Genomic DNA, 19,167 nt, shown 5'->3' on the forward strand with positions numbered 1-19,167 from the left:
GTAGAGCCGATACCCGGCCTACAGTTTGTTCATCAAGTGTTTGAGACACAAAAGAAATGTCTAGAAAGGCAGACAAATTAGTCATTGTGTAAGAGTACTGATTTGCTAAATGCCCTAGTTTTTTTTCTTCACTGATAGAATTTAAAACTAAAGCATTTTATTATCCTCAACGAATCTTTCAAAAAACTACACTTCACTGAACAAAATTAGGGACAAAGTTATCCATGTTCTTGTATATACAGGAAAACAAGCTTTGGGCGTTGCCAAACACTTGAAGGCTTCAGGAGGCAGTTAAAGAGCAAGCTAGATAATACATTTCTAAAGACAAAACCATGAACTCTCTTAAAAAAACTGAAAAGCAGAGCTGTCTGATCAAGTTACATCAGTTACGTTTGTCAGAGTTTAAGGCACATCGGGCAGGGTTTAACTTGTAACCCAGGTATACTGATAAATATTGTGCTTTTATGGAAACTTCTATCTTTTTTATAGAGAAAAAGTGGGAAACGGTCTTAGAAAAATTTCAATGAGTCACTAAAGGATTCTTACAACTTCACTTGCTTGATAGTCTACACAGATTCAGAGAGATTCAAAGCAATGAGAGCCATTAGTCACCAATATCCATTATTTCTTGACAAGAAAAATGGAAATAAAAGGATAAGCACAACCAAGGAGACCAAAGACCAAAATCCAAACTTGCAGGCTGTCAGTGCTTTCCGCCATTATAAAGATGACTAAAATAAGAATTTGAGAGATAACCTGACAGAGGCCAAGAAAACGCCCAAACTTGCCTGGATCCACCTACTAGTACAGAACTTTGATCTTCCCTAAGAGATTAAGTTGTCAAATGTTACCTTAAGATTCTAACGTAAGAGCCAAGTGCCTGGACATTAAATGCTTGTGATACCATAACTGCTATTAGCATTTAGCTGGACTGAAAATCATAAAATATTAGTGGTTACCACAAGCCTTCAGGAGCCTCGAATGAGAATCCCTAGTTTAAATCCTGGGTAGAGCTCAGACCACACCCAGCACATTGCTGCCTTCTGAGGCAGGTTCCCCAGTCCATGGATACATTCCAGTAGAGGTGGACAATTGGGGAAGTTTCCTGGGTCGGGGAGGGATTTCAGGATTGAGACACCTATACTATACTTAACACAACAGAGAGGATCGGACAAACGTATGGAAAAAAAATCAAATTAAATAGAAAGAAAACTTTTGGCAGTAAGAGTTGTTTACTTCCTTGTTCTCAGGTGAAGAAGCCAAGGCCCTGAAGGGTTAAGTGTGTCACCACCTCAAGGTCACTCGTGTGATTTATTGACAGATCTGGAAACCAGCTCTCCATATTCCCAGCAGAATGCTCTTTCCTCTCGTGTTTAAAGAGAACCCAGCAGTTCACTAGTCTGTAAAATAAACGACCTGTACTTAAAGATGTTCATATATTGGACTTGTTTAGAACAAAGTTCCCTGGTAACACAAATACTCCTCTAGAAAGACACACCACAGAAAATAAGCTAACAGTGAAATTTACAGACAGTAACTTAGACATCAAAATATCAAAACTCGACCATCAAAAAAGGTATAAACATTTAGCCACTGATTACTGACCTGCCAGGGAATACAACTGACATTGGAGGAAACATAAGAAAATACTTTCAAATAATACTATTAAAAGAAAGGTGCTTGGAGTCGTGAAAAAAAGTACACCTTAGGGAAGAATCTGAGATGATGCTTCCCAAAGAAGAAAAAGCAACAGATTATTTTTTAAAACCCTTCAAAGCCCCTCAGGTAACCATCAGTTCTATATAGAAAGCTTGCTAACCTGCCCATGTACAAGAAACACACACTGTGAAGGCTGCAGAGATTATGACTAATTATATGGAAGTGAGGACGTTGAGTAACTTTTTGTACAGTATCCAAATTACTGAAACAGAGTGATTTTATTTTCCAAGTGTGAAGCCATACCAACAGGAAACAAGCGGGGCTATTCTACCCCAGCAAAGAGCCTTAGCTAGTCATGCATTCTGTAACAAGTCTCCATGGCAAATTTCCTAACACACACTTCTAAACACAAAGAACTCCTCCTCCAAGTGAGTGGCAATAAATAGGCTTGTGCAACTTCAACTAGACGGATATTCAGATACTTCTGGGATCTTTTCACGAGAGCAGCCAGCCGATCGCTATCGTCACCTTGCCATCCTAAAACTGTGTAAGAATTATAAAATCTTATATAGAATGTCTGGAAGCTACAAGCAGCCTTAAATAGAATCTAGTGAATCCAATGACTTCATTTTTCAAATGAAGAAACTGTCACCAAAAAAAAAAAAGGTAGAATGACTCGCCCAAGGCCACACAATTACTCAGGGGCATGGTGAAGACTACGACCAAGGGCTCAGACCTACCACCCTCTCCACAAAGCCACAGAAACAGCCTTTATAATCCTAAAACTATGCACCAGACATAACCTAGGATGTGGAAATTTGTGACCCCCGTCTACAAGTCTCAAATTTTGTGACAGTAACACACAAACCAGAGGACACACGTTCTCTATCCCCTCCCCACCACCACGACTTCATCCCTTTCTCTCTCAATCAAGAATCTTGGAACGCAGGTGATTAAGAGGGACCTTATTAGCTCTAATAGAGGAATAAACTTGAACCCTTCTGATGAAAAATACACTTCAGAATTTTAATACTAGTCAGAGTACTTCCTTTAAAACACCTCAGGGTGAAATGTGACAAGCCAGTGCACTGTGACACAGGATCGGGAACTGCCGCTGCAAAATATAAATAAGCACTACAGGTGCAGCAAACGCTGTGAACAGGGGAATCCCATCAACAACACTGAGGATTACATCTGACTCTGCCCCCAGACTCAGATAAAGCAGCTTTCAGCAGGAAATAGACATTGTTAGGCTGAACAAGTTTAAACGAGCCTAAAGGAGAAAAAGCAGGTATCCTCTCTCTGGGGCCTTCTCAGATCTGGACAAAAAGCTAAATGCTGAGAATGCAGAGTTTGGCAATCCTGCGTGGGAATGAGGGCTGAATTCCAAGCCCCAATCCTGCCCCTCAGTGTGGCCTTAAGTCCTTATTTATTCACTGAAACATTAAGTGCTTCCTTTGTACCGGACTCTGGACTCAAGTTGAGTAAAATAAAATCCCTGCTCTGTCAACGAGGAGTCCCATTGTGGGATGGTACACACCTGAGTGAGGTGAAGGTAAGACACCATTGGGGAATGACAAGAAAATAACTTCGATTAATAGTCTCATCTTTTTGACTTCTATTTTTGTGATGATCATTTTATGTATAACTAAATAGGCCTTGGTGTCCATGCTCCAGAAATTAGAAATCAGTGAATCAAAGTTTGGGAACCATGGATCCAGTTCCTTGTTGTGTACCTGTGTTTCACCAAAACTGTGATGGGACAGCAAATCAGAAGTACTTGCAAAGAGACCTTGGGTGATTCCAAGGTGTCTTATAAGATCAACTGGAGTGGGCAGATCACAGCACCCGCCCCTCTTCAACGTGGCTTTTGAGATCACTGGTTTCCCAAAATGCAAATATATTGCCCTTGAAATGCCCTTTACAAGGGCTCATCATATAACATATACTTTTAAGGGTGAAATGAAGAGTGTTCAAGTGAAATAAGAAGTTATCAGGAGGTACAACTACTCTACAGGTCACGAAGGGAAAAAGAAAATATAACACATTTGTCCACCACCACAGCTCAGAAAGTGCTATGATGATGCTAGTTTAGGCAATCTGATCTGGACTGGTGCCAATTATTTATCTGTTTCCCAAGCCATGAACAGTCACTTATGTAGGGCTCAAGGTTGAGAATATAGCATTTCACTACCTTTGGTGAATTCTAAAGAAAGATGCCTGATGCTCTATAGCAAGGAGCGTGCTCTCATAAAAATAAAAATTTCTTTGTGGTTTTTAGGTACTAATGGAAAACAGCCCTCTTCCTTATAGGGCAAGTCTACACATTAAAACTCAAGGAATCTGCTAAACAAGGTCTTTTCAACTGGTCAAAATAGTGAAAGTATGCTTTTCTCTCTGGGACCTGAAAGAGGTTTCAGGGAAAGCCACCTCTCCTGAATGAATTCCCTAAAAGTATGAAGAGGTCTTGGGGAAAAAATACAGCCCCTTCCCCTCTACCCAGTCTTCTTTCCCTTACTTCTCCCCACTCCCACCCAAACTTTCCCACGTAAGGTACCTTTGTGGGCAAATTGCTCCTCACTGCAAAGTTAACTTTTTTTTTTTTACTGAAAAGTTAAATTTCACCATACTGAAGGAAAATGACTTCAAATGTGTAACTAAAACCTGAGACAAGGGGAAAAAAAAAAAAGGGAAGGGGGCTGGTGTCAAAGAATGAGACAGGTCCAAGGCAACTGGCCACAAGACTCAAAACAATCCCACTGGCAGAGGGCAAGCAGAACACCTCCCACCAGCCACCTGGAAACAGCACCGCTCTGGCCTGCACAGAAAGGATCTCTTCACGGGGTCTGTTATTCCTTTCACACTGTCTATTTCTAAGAGGTCCCTCTCAGCAGCTGTAAGGTAAAAGGAAATTCCTTTTACCCAAGGCCTCTCAGAATCCCTTCCTCTCTCAAACAGTTCTTTCACTGCCCTTGATTTAATCTGGCCACACAGCACAGCAAGGCAGGACAGAAGCATACAGCAAACCCTGCACGCAATTACCCCATTCTTTCTCTACTGGTGCCATCTGCCAACACCACAGCCAACACCTATTTCAGAGTCTTCGTTTCTAAAGCGAATGTCTAAAGCTCTCCGTCCCGGTTGGTGGAGTGGGGTTTTGGAAGTCAGAACCATCTGAGTGACTTTCCCAACCTCAGGCAGCTCAAAAGAAAAGTTCTACAGGTTAAGGAACAGCAGAAAACTGCTACCTTTTGGGACAGGCAGAGCTTATGCTCTGGAACTTTCATTTTCTTCCAATATCCTGTACTTCAGGTCAGCATTCCTTCTTTAAAAGGCCTTGTTGGTTAAAAGTATTTCACCCAGAGAAACCTGCAATTTCCCCCCCTCCCTTCTCCGTTGTTTTCGCCCAGTTTCCCTGCGAGCTCCAGAACCCCAGGCGTTTGCTGCTGAGTCCGGAGTGGAACTGGACTGAGGTGCCAGGTCGCTCCACCCCCCTCCCCCCACCCCGGACAGGGCCAAATGGGAAGGCCATTCGCCCCGACTGCGGTACAGGTGTTTTCTTCTCCCCACATGCTGGAACCCAAGGAGGCTCCAGGTGCTTCCCCACGAAAATTGCCTCGGTCTCAGACTCAGGCCAAGTTCTAGCTGCCCTCAACCCTGCCGCCTGCAAAACTCTTGCCAGCTGAGCAGGGGCCCGCGGGAGAAGAGAAAGTCGCGTGAAAAGGCTGCCAGGGGCAAGCGTTTCCAGATTCCTCCTTCCTCCTCGGCCCCACATGCACTTGGGAGTTGGGGGAGGGGGGTGGTGATCGTGCCCGAAAAGTCTGGGAAAAAGAGCTACACGGGTCTCGGACCCGGACTGGCAAAGCATGTAAAGCTCGCGGCGCTGGAGCGGGTGCCAAGGAGGTGACGGCGCCCCCCTCCTCGGGACACTGGGGATGGAGTGGGATCTGCCACTGGCTCCGCCCCCCGGAACCCCCTCCGGCGCCCCCTCCGACCGCACTCACAGCGCTTGGGTGAAGGCGCTGAGCCCCTCGGGCACGGCCGTCAGCCCCTTCCCGGAGCAGTCCACCCGACGGTCGCCGTCGCAGCTGCAGGGCGCCGCGCAGAGAGGCGGCGCCGCGCCGCTGGGCTCGGCCGAGCCGCGCAGCCCCAGGGCGAGGAAGCAGAGCAGCCCCAGCGGGCCCGGCATTGCTGCGGCCGCCTCCAGCGCCGGCCTCTCCCGCGGCGCCGCTCCTTCGGCGCGCCTCTGGCGCCCTCCGACGCCCCCCGCCGCCCCGGGCGGCAGGCCTGCGGGCTGGGCCGGGGGCTCTCCTCTCTGCAGTCGCGGGGGCTCGGCCCCTTCAACAGCCCGCGGCAGCAGCAGCGCAGGGACGCGGCGCTCCGGAGTTTCGCCCTACCCGCTGCTCCATGGAAGCGCAGAAGCAGCCCCGTTCCTCCGGCGGCTCAGGCCAGCCTGGCGGGCCGGGCGCAGCTGCAGGGGCCGGACTCTGCCATCGCACCCGCCTCCCGGTCCCCGGCCTCCCGCCGCAGCCGCTCTTCAAGGTTGCGAAGCGCAGCCTTCAGCCATGCCGGCCCCTCGCCACAGTCCCCCGCCCGGCTCTCGCACAAACACCCGGGCTCTTTCTCGCTCTCTCGCGGCCGCGGCTCAATCTCCTCCCGTCCTTTTCCCTTCTAGGGTTGCACGCTCGGGTTCCCAAGCCCCCAGCCGCTGGGTTATGCAAATCACTTAGGTACATGCAAAACTAACCCGTCTCCTGGAGCGCCATTGGCCGGGGGAGGTCTCGAGCTCATTACTATGCAAAGAGAGGAGCCGCCATTGGCCGAGAGTGGGACCAGAGGGGCGTGTTAATCGGGCGTGAGTGACAAGGTGGTGGTGATGGTGGTGGTTCGCGGCAAAAATCCCTGCCTTGGCTCGATTTGCGTGGCAGGTTGTGGATCGAAGGTGGAAGCATCCGAAGACTTAGAATCTGGGTTTTCCCTCCCCCACTCGTCGTCTTCTCTCTGCAGAAATTGGATCTCCTAAATTGGATGACCTGAAAAGTAGAACTTGCCTCCAGCATTCAGTTAAGTTTCAAATGACTCTCCACTGTTCCAAATGGCGAGGACTTTGGGAGCTGTGCAAATGGAAGATTTTGAAGAGGAGAGTAAAAGTTTCTCTTAATCTGACATAAATATTTGAGCTTTAGCTATATACTAAATTAAAACAGTGTACCCCCCCCACCCCCCAAGCGCCTCTCACTTCAACTGACATCTTTATACGTACCTTGATATGCACTTGATAGCTAAGTCTTAGCAATTAGCTATCCTCCATACGGAGTTTTGGTGACCGCAACTCAGATCGCTTTCTCATCTACTTTAAAATCCTAGAACACAGGAATCTTGTTAGGGTCAAAGGAGGTGATGTTTCTGAACACTGGACAATTTCTCCAGACAGCTTTTGCTGTCATTTGAGTTCTAGGTAACTACCCTTGAGAAGCCCGCAGCAACTTTAGTGTTAGGTAATTATCAGCATTCCTTCCTCTTCTGGACTTTTGTGGCTTAATAGACCCCACGTTATTGTTATTGTTTGTACCAAATACTGCTTTATGGGCACCTCCTTTCTTGCTTTCCACTGTGCCTTTGGGTTATTTTACTCTATTTTGAAGACATTGCCATGAATACTTTAGATTAAGGCAGGCAGGGTTAAAAATGTCACTGTCATCAAGTTGATTACTCATGTCATGTAAGTAAAATTAAAGAAAATGGAAATAAGTTGATGCAGACCCAAGGAGTTTAAAATGAAAAATTTCCATCATCTTTACATTCAGGAGTTTATTTTAAAAATAATGCCCAGTTGGGCACATGACTAACATACAATAAATTTATCCACACGCTTGAGAGTCAAATAAATACAGATATGCCTTGACTTTAAGTTTTAGGAATGACCTATTTCCTCTAATTGTAGGTTGGAAAGAGAAATTTAAGGTAGGTGGACAACCCTACCTTTTATAGACAAGAAATCTGAAGCTTGCAGATACTGTGCTCTGCCCAAAATCATCACAGAACAACTCCTGGGCTCCTGGTTCCTTGTATGTTGCTCTTGGAGCCTTCCTTAAATTGGTTTCCATTGTCTAAATCACTTCCATTATTTTCTAGCAACTCTCATGAGCAAGTGAAGAGAAAATTGTTTTCATCTCTTTATTTGATTCCTTTAACATCTCTCTTTTGTAACAACACTGGAAGATGACAGAATTTCTCTTGCCAAGGTATCAGTATCTTCTGCTGTTTTTTTTTTTCATAACAATTATATATTATACTGATTGATTTTAATTTGGCCAAATAATTCCTTTCCTTTCTTTTAAAGTAGTGGTTTTTAAACTTTAGTTAGCATAAGAATCACATGCAAAGCTTGATTAAAACTGCAAAGTGTCTTAAAAGCCTTAGAGCCTCGAAATCAGCATTTTGATACATGTCAAGTGAAAGTGAGACAGGTGATCCTTGAACCACACTCCGGGAACTTTATTCTTTGCTTCCAAGGAATAAGATCTTAGGGCTGGCAACTTAGATGAAAGAAGAGATTTGGATTGTGGAAAAAGGAGAGATGTAGATTTTATTGCAGAATAAATTCCTATTATCTAGGAGATGAAGAAGGTAAGGAGGATTCAAATTTGCAGCTTGTCCAAGATGACAAAATATCAGGAACAAAGGACTCGGGTAGAGAAAAAAAGAGGTAAGATATGCTAAAGTTTTAGTATTTCTGATAGTTGCTACATTGTATATGTTTTGCTTTAAAGATAAACTGGCCAATTAGTCTTCACTTCTTGGATAAGATGCCCCAAGAAAGAAAAAAAAAAAAAAACACACTGATTTTTAAGATACTATCCCAGACAATTAGAGAAAAATGATCAGCTCTTACATAACCCTTAAGGACCCAGAAAGATATCTGGATGAACCAAAATTTGATGGCAAACAAGTAATAAACTTAACAGAGACTCTGCCTCCAGACTGGTTCCTCCTTCTAGTTTTTCATGGCCATGGATGAGTAAATGGATAGCATCCACAGGCCAGATAAGAGGAAGCAGAGCCTAGCTACAGTGCCTCTGCATTGCAGGGTACTTTTGGGCAACAAAGGAGGCACACCCTTCCAGTGATGCTCACCTTGGGGCTTTTGTGCAAAGGGCACAGGGCATGTTGACTCGTGGACAAGCTGGATTTTGTCCAACTCACCCCCTCACTCAGACATTCTTATAAATATAGAGCCTACACAAGTGTATGCAGAAGCCGTACCTGCAAGCTGCTCCATTAAGGAAACAAAAACTGGGAGATTGTGGGGGGATCTTCGGTAGTGCTGTAATAACTGGATTATAAGTCCTCGAATGTACAGAATTTCACCTTTTATAAAGTAACTCCAACTTAACAATAGAACAAAAATCTGAGTTCACAGCAATCAGCTTAAGAAATAGAATGTTACAAATGTAGTTGAAGTTCCGTTTATACCCCTCCCCAGTCATATTCCTTTCCTTCTTTCTCTCTCTGGGAAGTAAGACCTTTCCTAAACTTCATAATTAATGCCCGTGCATATTTTCATGCTTTTTGTACGGGTGCATCCCTAAACAATATATATTATTGTTTTGCATATATAAAGAATATCAATCTGTATTCTTTTGCAACTTGGTTTCTTCATTCAGCCTGTGAGCTTTATCCATGTTCATAAAATATGTGCTATTGTTAATTCATTTCCCTTACTACCTAGTATTCCATTTAAAGAATATACTCAGTATTTATTTATCCATTCTATTAATATGAGACTTATTTGTATTTTTTTCTAATAATGCTATCATGAATATTCTTGTACATGTCTCCCTTATATATGCCAAGAGATTCTCTAAAAGGTATTTCCTTTATACATGTGTGTGTGTGTCTAGGAGTGGAATCGCCAGGTCATAGACTATGTGCACTCACTGCTATTGGATGTCAAATTGCTTTCAAAAGCGACTGTACTTATTTGTGCTTCCTTCAGCAGAAAATAAGAAACCCCATTACCCTACATCCTACCAATACCAATATTGTGAGACTTAAATATTTGTGAATCTGATGCACGTGGAATGAAATCAAAGTGTAGTTGAAATTTGAATTTCCCTGATTACAATTGCATCTTCTCATGTATTTACTGGGCATTTAGTGTGCTCTTCTATGCATTGCCTATTCATTTCCTCTGCCTGTTTGTTTTCTGTTGGGTTGTTTGTATTTGTTTTTGTTTAGGGCCAGATAGTAAAATTTGGAGCTTTGTGGACCACATGGTCTCTGTCGTAACTATTCAACTCTGCCATTGTAGCAAGAAATAAATGATACATAAACAAATAGATGTGGCTGTGTTCCAATAAAACTTATTTGGCAAAAACACATGTTGGACTAGTTCTGGCCCGTGGGCCATATAGTTTCCCACCCCTGTTTTATAGGTGCTAATCCTTTATTGAAATCTAATTATTTTTGAAAACCATTTGTAGGATTATGTAAAATTCAGAAGGACATGCCTCAAAGGTAACCATCTTTCCTTACATGTTGACATCAAGCGCTTTTAAACTTCTGGTCTCCATGGTAAGCTCATACTGAAGATTATATTGCAGAATGAGCCCCAAAGAATCTGTTGCAAGCTTAAACATGCCCCTCTTTCTAGAATGAATGGTGTAGAAGTTATCCTGGGCACTTAGGGTTTATCATACCTCCCATCCAAAAGACACCCCAAATATTTGACCTGATGCAATCGCATGACCGGTGAATAATAGCTGTTGACTTTCTGAAAGCATCCATGCCAAACCTGCCACCTCAAGTTAGAAGCCAGATACATATACTAAAAATACATATGTATCTATACATATACATACATATATATGGGTATTTGTATGTACATATACATACATAAACATTTCAAAACATAATAGGTTCAGGAAATAAAGAAAGAATATCAAGTCTAATCCCTACCCATCAGACATCTGATAGGTATCTACTCTAACAACTGAGTCCTCAAGATAAACGCTCTTGTTTCTGTGGTCTGATGCCTCCACATTTGCATCTGGGGCTTTGGGCTGGAGGAGCTCCCACACTGGGCCCAGAGGCTTGCAGTCTTAGTGTTTCACTCACTTGTCCTTTTCTTCTGAGTCTCAGTGTCTCTACAGTGGTCCTATTTTGCACAGGAGATAGCATCTATTTATTAGGGATAATTTAACATAACAATGATTATTTTGAAGCACACAAAAAACTAACAATATGAAGTTGTTGAAAAATTAAAAATATCTTTTTAAGCTACACAAGTGGTCAAATTTGGGCTTCTGGGCCCTCTTTCCTCTGCCATCTGTGTAGAACTGATGGACCTTTGGGATGTGAGGACTGGCAGTGAGGCTTCTGGTGTGACTGACTGAAGGCCATTCTTGAAGCCAGCCCTTTTCAAAACATGACCCAAAATTTCTTAGTTTCCTGACCTGGTCAAATATCCTGTGGTCAGATGTCCTTTTCAGTACTTCTGAAGACCCATACTGACCCCAAACTTCAAAACATTAGGACAAATACCAGAAATATTTTCCTATACATAATATTCCTAATACATATTCCTAATCCTTTCTAAATCTGATTTTATTTTCCCAGTCTTTCCATTTCAAATCTAACCCAAGAAGAGAATGAGACTCAAGGGAACAATTTCTGAATTACAGAACCGCACATGGATCCCAAGGTCTGAATGCATAAACTACTGGTGAGAAACAGAATGAGGCAAAAAATTAAATGAGCGTTAAAGCAACCAGGTGTTGTAATAGAAAAGTAAAGGGAGAAAAATCAGAATAGAAAACTGGGAAGATTATCACCTAGTCATGCTGAGAATTTGTTAGGGCCAAAGTATTAACACAGAGTTCAGTCATAGAATTTGGTTCCTTTTCACTCCCTCAGAATTCTAAATAGAACTTTAAACATTTTGGAAAGAACTTAGCATGAGACAATTATTCCAAAGAACTACATGCAAAGTCTGTGCATCCCATAAAAGATGTGTACAGAAAACCAGCACTTGGGGTGGGGGTCTGCAGTAGGGTTGAGGGTAGTTCTGCTGCTGAAGTGTCCTGGAAAGCTCTCTTTGTCTACAAGAACATATGTGGAAAGAAATCTAGAAAAGCAGGCAATAAGAGATTTTAGACTCAAGGAGAAACTGTGGGAGGATGTGGAGAGAATACTTTACATTCTGTAGGTTGTCTTTCTTTTCCTGACCTGGACACCTAATGCTGTCTCAAAAAAGACCTCTTGGGTAAACACCTCTTAGGTGATTCTCTTTCTTTTTGTCTAATGACAGCTGCCACGACTCTTCGAAATAAGAGGAGTGGCAATCAGAATGAAAATTTTAACAATCCCAAGGTTTTTAAAAATGTCTTTAAAATCATTTCAAACATAAAAAATTCTGAGGCAATGCTCTAAAAATTCAGGCAAACTACCAACCATCTGTAATTTTCAAGATTACCTTGGAGAAGGGCAAAGCAAGGAAAGGTCTGGAGACTGGATCAATGGTGCTGGATGTTAAGGTGATGCCAAAAGTGCTTTCTTGGGGTCTGGTTGACAAAATCCGGTACTATTTATTAAACTCTTTTTTTTTTTTTTGCCTCAGGTTAGTGTTAAAATATATGAATTCAATTCATAGAACATTATGAGGAAAGTTTAAAAAAAATTCAATATGAAAGAGAAAATGGAGGACCTTGAGATATCAGGGAAACACATTATAGTAACTTTGCCAGTTTGCTCCTTTTATTCCAAAATAACACAAACTTGTCAAGCTTTTTAACATTTTTTTTTTTTGGATTTTTTTTTTCAAGGAATAGTTACCATGCACCTAGGCCTCAGAACTTACTCTGTTGGGGACTGAACAATTTAGATTTATGTAGGTCAGTCCACAGGTAAATCACCTGGAGAAGATTTTTTTTTTTTTAATATTTATTTATTTATTTGGCTGTGCCAGGTCTTAGCTGCGCCGTGCGGGATCTTCTTTTTAGTTGTGGCACACAGGCTCTTAGTTGCGGCATGTGGGATCTAGTTCCCTGACCAGGGAGCGAACCCTGGACCCCTGCATTGGGAGCAAGGAGTCTCAACTGCTGGACCACCAGGGAAGTCCCTGGAGAAGATTTTAAACATAGAAATTCCACCTCCATTGATTCTGATATAGTAGGTCTGAGATGGGGCCTGGGATTCTCCATATTTAAAAAGTTCCTGATTCTGATGTAATCAGCAGGATTGTTGGTCAGTTAGTCTCCCTACAGGCAGAGATCTGAGAGGTGCCTTTTGTTGTCAGCCTCAGAATATAAGGCATGATTTGGAGTCTCCTGTCAGGCAGCTTACAATTCAATTTAACTTACAGAATTAAGAAATTTAGGCTTAAAAAGGACCTTAAGTCTTGTTCAATCATCTGCCTAAGGCTTAAGAATGTTCAACAGCATCTCTGCTTCTTTTGGATACAGCTACCATCAGCACATTCACACTCCCATTGGTAGTGGCGGTTCTGGCTGTTAGAGAGTTCTGTCTTATGCTGTGCCAAACTTTCTTCTTGATACTTCTGAAATCCTCAGAAACAGAAGGAACTTTGGAGATCATAGGTTAAATCTCATTTACCAGAGAGAAATCAGACCCACAGAGGATAACTAAATTACCAAAGGCAACATACCGAGCCACTGGCAGAACTAGAGCGAATATCTAGGTCAGTTGCTCTTTCCACTGTATACTTGGTTTAATATGTATTTTTAATTTTCATGGAAAAGAGAACATTTTTTTAAAAACAACAAATTTAGTGTCATAGAAAGCAAGTTAATCTCAGTGCCTCGGTTTTTGATTTATTTAAAGGAACTTACCGTGTCCCCTCTGAAACGACTTTTCTCTTCATCAAACATCCTGTTTGAATTTGGGTGAAGATAACTGAAAGACGTAAAGCCAAAAATAATTTCCAGTCAACTGAAGTTGTTCATACTTAGTAGAAGGGCCAAAACAATACTAAATCAGTCATCCTCCCCTCCCTCCCCAAAACCTATATGCTGAATGGTAGATATTCATGTAATTCGGTAATTTATATAGGTTTGTTTTGTTTTCTTTTAGAATGTGTTTGGAAAGTTTTCTTTCCACTTTTACAAAGCTTTGAACTTCATAAAATACACTGAAGTATTAATTTGGGGCTTTAAAGAAAAGATTGGTTACATTTTAAAACTTAGGCCTGATCTTTAATTATCAAGAACTACTAGAAAATTCTAAAGTAGAATCAACAGCGCTTTGGTGCCACCTGGTGGTAAAATATAAAAAGGTAGGAGAAAAAGGTTATACACAGTTTAAGAAATCTGTGAGGTTCTAGTTACAGAAGAAGGTGGGGATAAAAGGTGTGTGTGCATGTTATTGACTCCTTCCTTAATCAGCTTTAAAAGAAAAATATTCATATTATAAAATGACACATTTAGATTAAAAAATTCCAATTCTGCCAACATTTGCAAATTTTAAGAATTGTTTAAGTGGTGGTTTAAAAATTTGTGTTTTAATTCTGTTTCCAGCCACTCTGTTTACAAAATTATTTACAAGTTTATATTTTTATCTGGCTACAAGGACACCACAATTTCTAGGTTTTAACTTCCATCTCAGTTGCTACTCCTAACTGCTTCCCCCCTTGGAAGCAGTCACACCATGGGAGATTGGTAAATCTGGGAAGAAGGAAGAGGCATTTGTGTCTCACCTCTGCCCTTCTAGGGATGGGGTCTAGGGAGTGAGCAAGCTCTGCCCCTGAGGAACGGGGACGATGGGAACTCAGTCATGGTCCAGTTGAAGAGGATCAATATGGCTAATTTAAGGAAGCACATTTTCTTCTTAAGCCTAAGGTATGTATGCCTGCCCCATCTTTAACAGAAAAGTGAGCTCCAGGGGGCAAGGGCTTCGTTTTTGTTCTCTACTGCACCCCTACCCTCTAAAACGTGACTGGCACAGAGTAGATAATCAATAAATACTCGGAGTATGAATGAATAAATAATAAAGGTGGTATTTTGGTCCCCATCTGCCAACTCATTTATTTCCTGCCATATTCAGAAACATAGTGGGGAAGAGAAACTATTTACTGGGCCCTGTCCAAAACCCAACTCCCCAGATAGTCACATAGATGACTTCTTCAATTCACACCATTCAGGTTTCTGTTCAAATGTCATGTCCTCGGAGAGGCCTTTCCTGTCCTCACGCTCTAAAATAGCATCCTTGTGTTCTTTCATATCGTCCTCTCAACAAGTGTGGATTGTCTGCCATGTGCCAGGCACTGTTCTCAGCTCTGGACATATGGCAGGAAACAAAACAGAGGCCTGCCTGTCCTCAAGAAGTTTATGATCTTGGAGGGGGGAGTGGGCTGACAAAATAGACAAATACCTATCAGCAGAGGGTGAAGGAGATTTCAGGCTGAGGGAACAGCAAGTGTAAAGGCCTGTCATGTTGGAGAAAGGGGAAGCGTGGGGCTAGAGAGGGGAAAGAGTGTGAGGAGGGCTGCAGAGGCAGGCAGAAGCTGGCCATACAGGGCTGGGGGGGGTCATGGTGAGGTGCTTAGATTAGTATTCCAGCTGGGGTGGGGAGCCAGTGGAAATGGTAAGGACAACTAATAGAAAGGGATCATCAGCACAGAGTAAACCCTTAAAAGACAGTGCTAGTACTCAGTCACTGCAAGCATTATGGGACGTGCAGTTGGTGCTGTATGGAGGCTCCAAAGAAAATCACAAGGGTAGCTGCTCAGATATGGTAGGCCCGTGTCCCTGAGTCCATCTCAGACAGCCCAGAATGTGAAGGGACCGTGGCGTCACTGGTTGTGAACCTTGATGAGTGACTTAATGTCCCTGAGTCTTATTTTCCCTTTGGCTCTCAGCCTTCTTACCCTGCTGGACTTCCTAACACTCATTACCACCTAAAAGTACATTGTTTTCTTGTTCCTCTGACTCTCCTGCTTTTGTGCATGTGTGACACAGGACTCTAGCTCAAAAAAGAAAACATCTAAACCAAAAACACCGGGACTTCCCTGGTGGTCCAGTGGTTAAGACTCTGCGCTTCCAATGCAGGGGGTCGGGGTTCGATCCCTGGTCAGGGAACTAGATCCCACATGCCGCAACTAAAAAAAAGATGCTTTGTGCCGTAACTAAAGATCCCGCATGCCACAAATAAAGATCCCACATGCCACAACTAAAGATCCCACATGCCGCAACGAAGATCACACATGCTGCAACTAAAACCCAGAGCAGCCAAATAAACAAAAGAAACCCCACCAAAAACACTGAGAAAGCTAAGAAATGAGGAAAAAAAGATACATATGTATGTATGTATAACTGAATCACTTTGCTGTACACCTGAAACTAACACAACATTGTACTTCAACTATACTTCAATTAAAAAAAGAAAAAAAACTATTGGGAATTCCCTGGCGGTCCAGCGGTTGGGACTCAGCATTTTCACTGCCGTGGCCCCGGGTTCAATCCCTGGTTGGGGAACTAAGATCTTGCAAGCTGCATGGTGCGGCCAGAAAAACCAAACCAAACCAAACCAAAATAAAAAACTATTATATATAGGATGGATAAACAACAAGGTCTACTGTATAGCACAGGGATCTCTATATATCCTGTGAGAAACCATAATGGAAAAGAATATGGAGAACAATGTGTAGAACTGAATCACTTTCCTGTACAGCAGAAATGAACATTGTACAATAAATCAACTATACTTCAATAAATTTTTTAAAAAATGAATGAGAGGAGGGGACTTCCTGGTGGTGCAGTGGTTAAGACTCCATGCTTCCACTGCAGGGGGCACAGGTTCAATCCCCGGTTGGGGAACTAAGATTCCGCATGCCACGTGGCACAGCCAGAAAAAAAAAAAAAAAAGAGGAAAATACTAGTTAAAAGTGCAGTGTGGCACTGGCGGAAAAGTATGGGTTTTGAAAACAAATTTGAGATTTAATCTTGGCTGTGTTAATCACTAACAGTGTGATTCTGGAAAAACTATTTGGTTTCTCTGATTCTGTGAAAGTTATGTGCCCCTATCTTGATGTACACCATCATTGTTATTGTTTTTATATGGTTCCAATGTAAGTTCTTGATCTACCTGTGGAATTATGAAAAGGAAGCCAATTCAACAGGGTATATGACAAGTCACCATACTGTGCTAGGCGACGGGGGAACAAATGTGAACAGAACAGTTGGGATCCTTCTTGCTGTGATCAGAACTTAAAAATTCTAATGGGAAGGCACAATCACGCACGTAATATAAACAAGGAAACAGGGTGTGGCCATATTAATAGAGGATGAGGAACCTACCTGTAGATGGAACAGATGGAGGCGTCACAGAGGTGGCGACTCCAGCTCACACCTGAATGAGGAGCAGCCACCCAGGGGAAGAACCAGCGGGCAAGCCTTCCAGTGAGGGGGATTTGGAGTGGAGTAGAGCAAATGGGGCACTAGGATGAGATGAGGCTTGAGAGGAAGTAGGGAATGGATTACGCAGAACCTTTTAAGTCATGGCAAGGGATCTGGACTTTATCCTAAGCACAAGGGGAAGTTTTAAGGAGGGAACAGCACAATCAGTTGTGGCTGAATTAATGCTTTGCATCAGGCACGCACAAGGAGCCAGCACAAACCTTTACAGGGTGAAATAACCCTGACCAGAGACAAATGCTCATCGCGTTCCCAGCAGAGCAAGGGCCGCTGCAGAAACGCCTCTCCTCAGTGCTGAATATTCTGCCACTGCCAACTCCTGGGAAGTCCTTGAGTTGAGAACGATACAGCTCATTTAGTAACTGGCAGCCTAAAAAGAAAAAGCCGAGTTCTGAGGGGCTGACGAGCCCAGGGAGCCGCTGGAGGCATGGCTCAATTACACAGATGCACAGGTGTTACGAGAAAGCATTTCAACCACAGCAAACAAAGAACCCCTCCCTTCATCCCCCGAGGCCAGGACTCCATCGTTTCTTAACCAAAATCATTTCTACTGAGACCCTTTTATTGCACAGAGGAGGAGCCACATTTAATTTTGTTTCAGCACCCATTTTCAATAGTGATGCCACCGGAACGCGGATTCTTATGCATTTGTTTTCTAGGGCTGCCATAATGAAGTACCACAAACTGGGTGGCTTAAAGAAATTTATCATTCCAGTTTTGGAGGCTCGAAGTCCCAGATCAAGGTGTCCGTAGGCTTGGTTCCTTCTGAGGGCTGAGGGAGAGAATCTGTTCATGCCTCTCCCTGTTTCTGGTGGTTTGCTGTTAATCTTTGACATTTCTTGGCTTGTAGAACTATCACCCCAATCTCTGCCTTCATCTTCCCATGGTGTTCTCCCTGTGTGTGTGTGTGCGTGTGTGTCCAAATTTACCTTTTTTTTTTTTTTTGGAAATAAAATCACTTTATTCTAATTAATTCACAAACAAAAGCATGTTTAAGAGGCCACACAAACATCCGCCTAGCCCCAAACTCAATATCATCTCAGTGAGCTTCCATATGGTGAGAATACCCTCTTCCACTGCAATCCTGAAGCACAAAAGCTATTAATGATTGAGGAGCAGTTTAACTGGTGGCTTCACACTTTATATCCTCACTATCAATTATATTTTTAATGCTAAATCAACGTGGTCATGAGAGATGATTTTCCATGCCTTCAACTGGAACTTCTTGATTAAGCTAACCCGTTCGCCAATCTGCACTGTTTCAGCACCTCACTGAAACCTTCACAAAACTTAAGGTCACCCTGGTTCTGGGCACACTCCAAAAACTGTTTCACCTCAAAAGAGCACGGGCCATTCTGCTGCTGCTGTGCCAGCTGGGTTCCCTGAGGCTCCTGGTAAGTGATGTCAGGCCTTGAGGGCTCAGCATTACTTCCTCCACCGAAGCCACCAGTGATGGCATGACCCAGAGTGTGGCCGACGGCAGAACCCACAGCCACGCCGGCTGCAGTGGTTGCCATCTGGGCCATCAGACCTGGCTGCCGGGGAGCAGCAGCAGGGGAGCCAACAGCAGATGGTGGAGCCACTGCTGGTGGCTGAGCTGCGGGCGCTGGCCTGGGCGCAGTTCTCATCTGAGGTGCCCGGCTGGCCGGAGGGGCTACGCGGGAAGTGCGGCTTCGGCTTCCACGAGGCATCTTAAATGCGTGGCGCAGCGGAGTCCTCAAGCGCGAGACTCATACCTTTTTTTTTTATAAGGACAGCAGCCGTACTAGAGTAGGCCCACCCTAATCATCTCACTTTAACTTAATCATCTCTAAAGACCCTATCTCCAAATAAAGTCACATTCTGAGGGGTTAAGACTCCAACATATCTTTTGGGGGTGGGGGAGACAGACACACAATTCAACCCACAATACCTTAAAACACAAAGTCAAAAGTTAGCACCTAAACTCTGGGTTCAATGTACATCAAATAAGAGATACCAAAAATAAAAATTTTCCCTTGGCTATTTCATGCTTTCAGATTGCACTTCTTTGCCAAATAAAAAACAAAACTAAAATTAAACGTTTGGGTTTTTGTTA

At 43.1% G+C, this 19,167-nt stretch overlaps 1 protein-coding gene and 1 pseudogene across 4 annotated transcripts in view; both read right to left on the bottom strand.

Moving 5' to 3' along the window:
• LGR4 (leucine rich repeat containing G protein-coupled receptor 4) overlaps positions 1–6,355 on the bottom strand; it is a 96,925-nt gene extending 90,570 nt beyond the window's left edge. For 2 of the 3 annotated variants that reach the window (XM_082476600.1, XM_082476599.1), the window contains exon 1: positions 5,664–6,354. In XM_082476600.1, coding sequence (XP_082332726.1) covers positions 5,664–5,848 — 185 coding nt within the window. In that variant the 5' untranslated portion in view covers positions 5,849–6,354. Of the gene's footprint in view, positions 1–5,663 lie in introns of all 3 variants that reach the window. The other variant, XM_082476601.1, reaches the window with a different exon arrangement.
• Positions 6,356–18,020: 11,665 nt separating this feature from the next.
• On the bottom strand, positions 18,021–18,819 carry LOC309667779 (coiled-coil-helix-coiled-coil-helix domain-containing protein 2 pseudogene; annotated as a pseudogene). Its single transcript has one exon. The product of its transcript is annotated as a coiled-coil-helix-coiled-coil-helix domain-containing protein 2 pseudogene (transcript).
• Between the last annotated feature and the right edge of the window lie 348 nt (positions 18,820–19,167).

The sequence above is a fragment of the Balaenoptera physalus genome (genome assembly GCF_965194825.1).
Source record: "Balaenoptera physalus genome assembly, chromosome: 10".
Classification (NCBI taxonomy): Eukaryota; Metazoa; Chordata; class Mammalia; order Artiodactyla; family Balaenopteridae; genus Balaenoptera; species Balaenoptera physalus.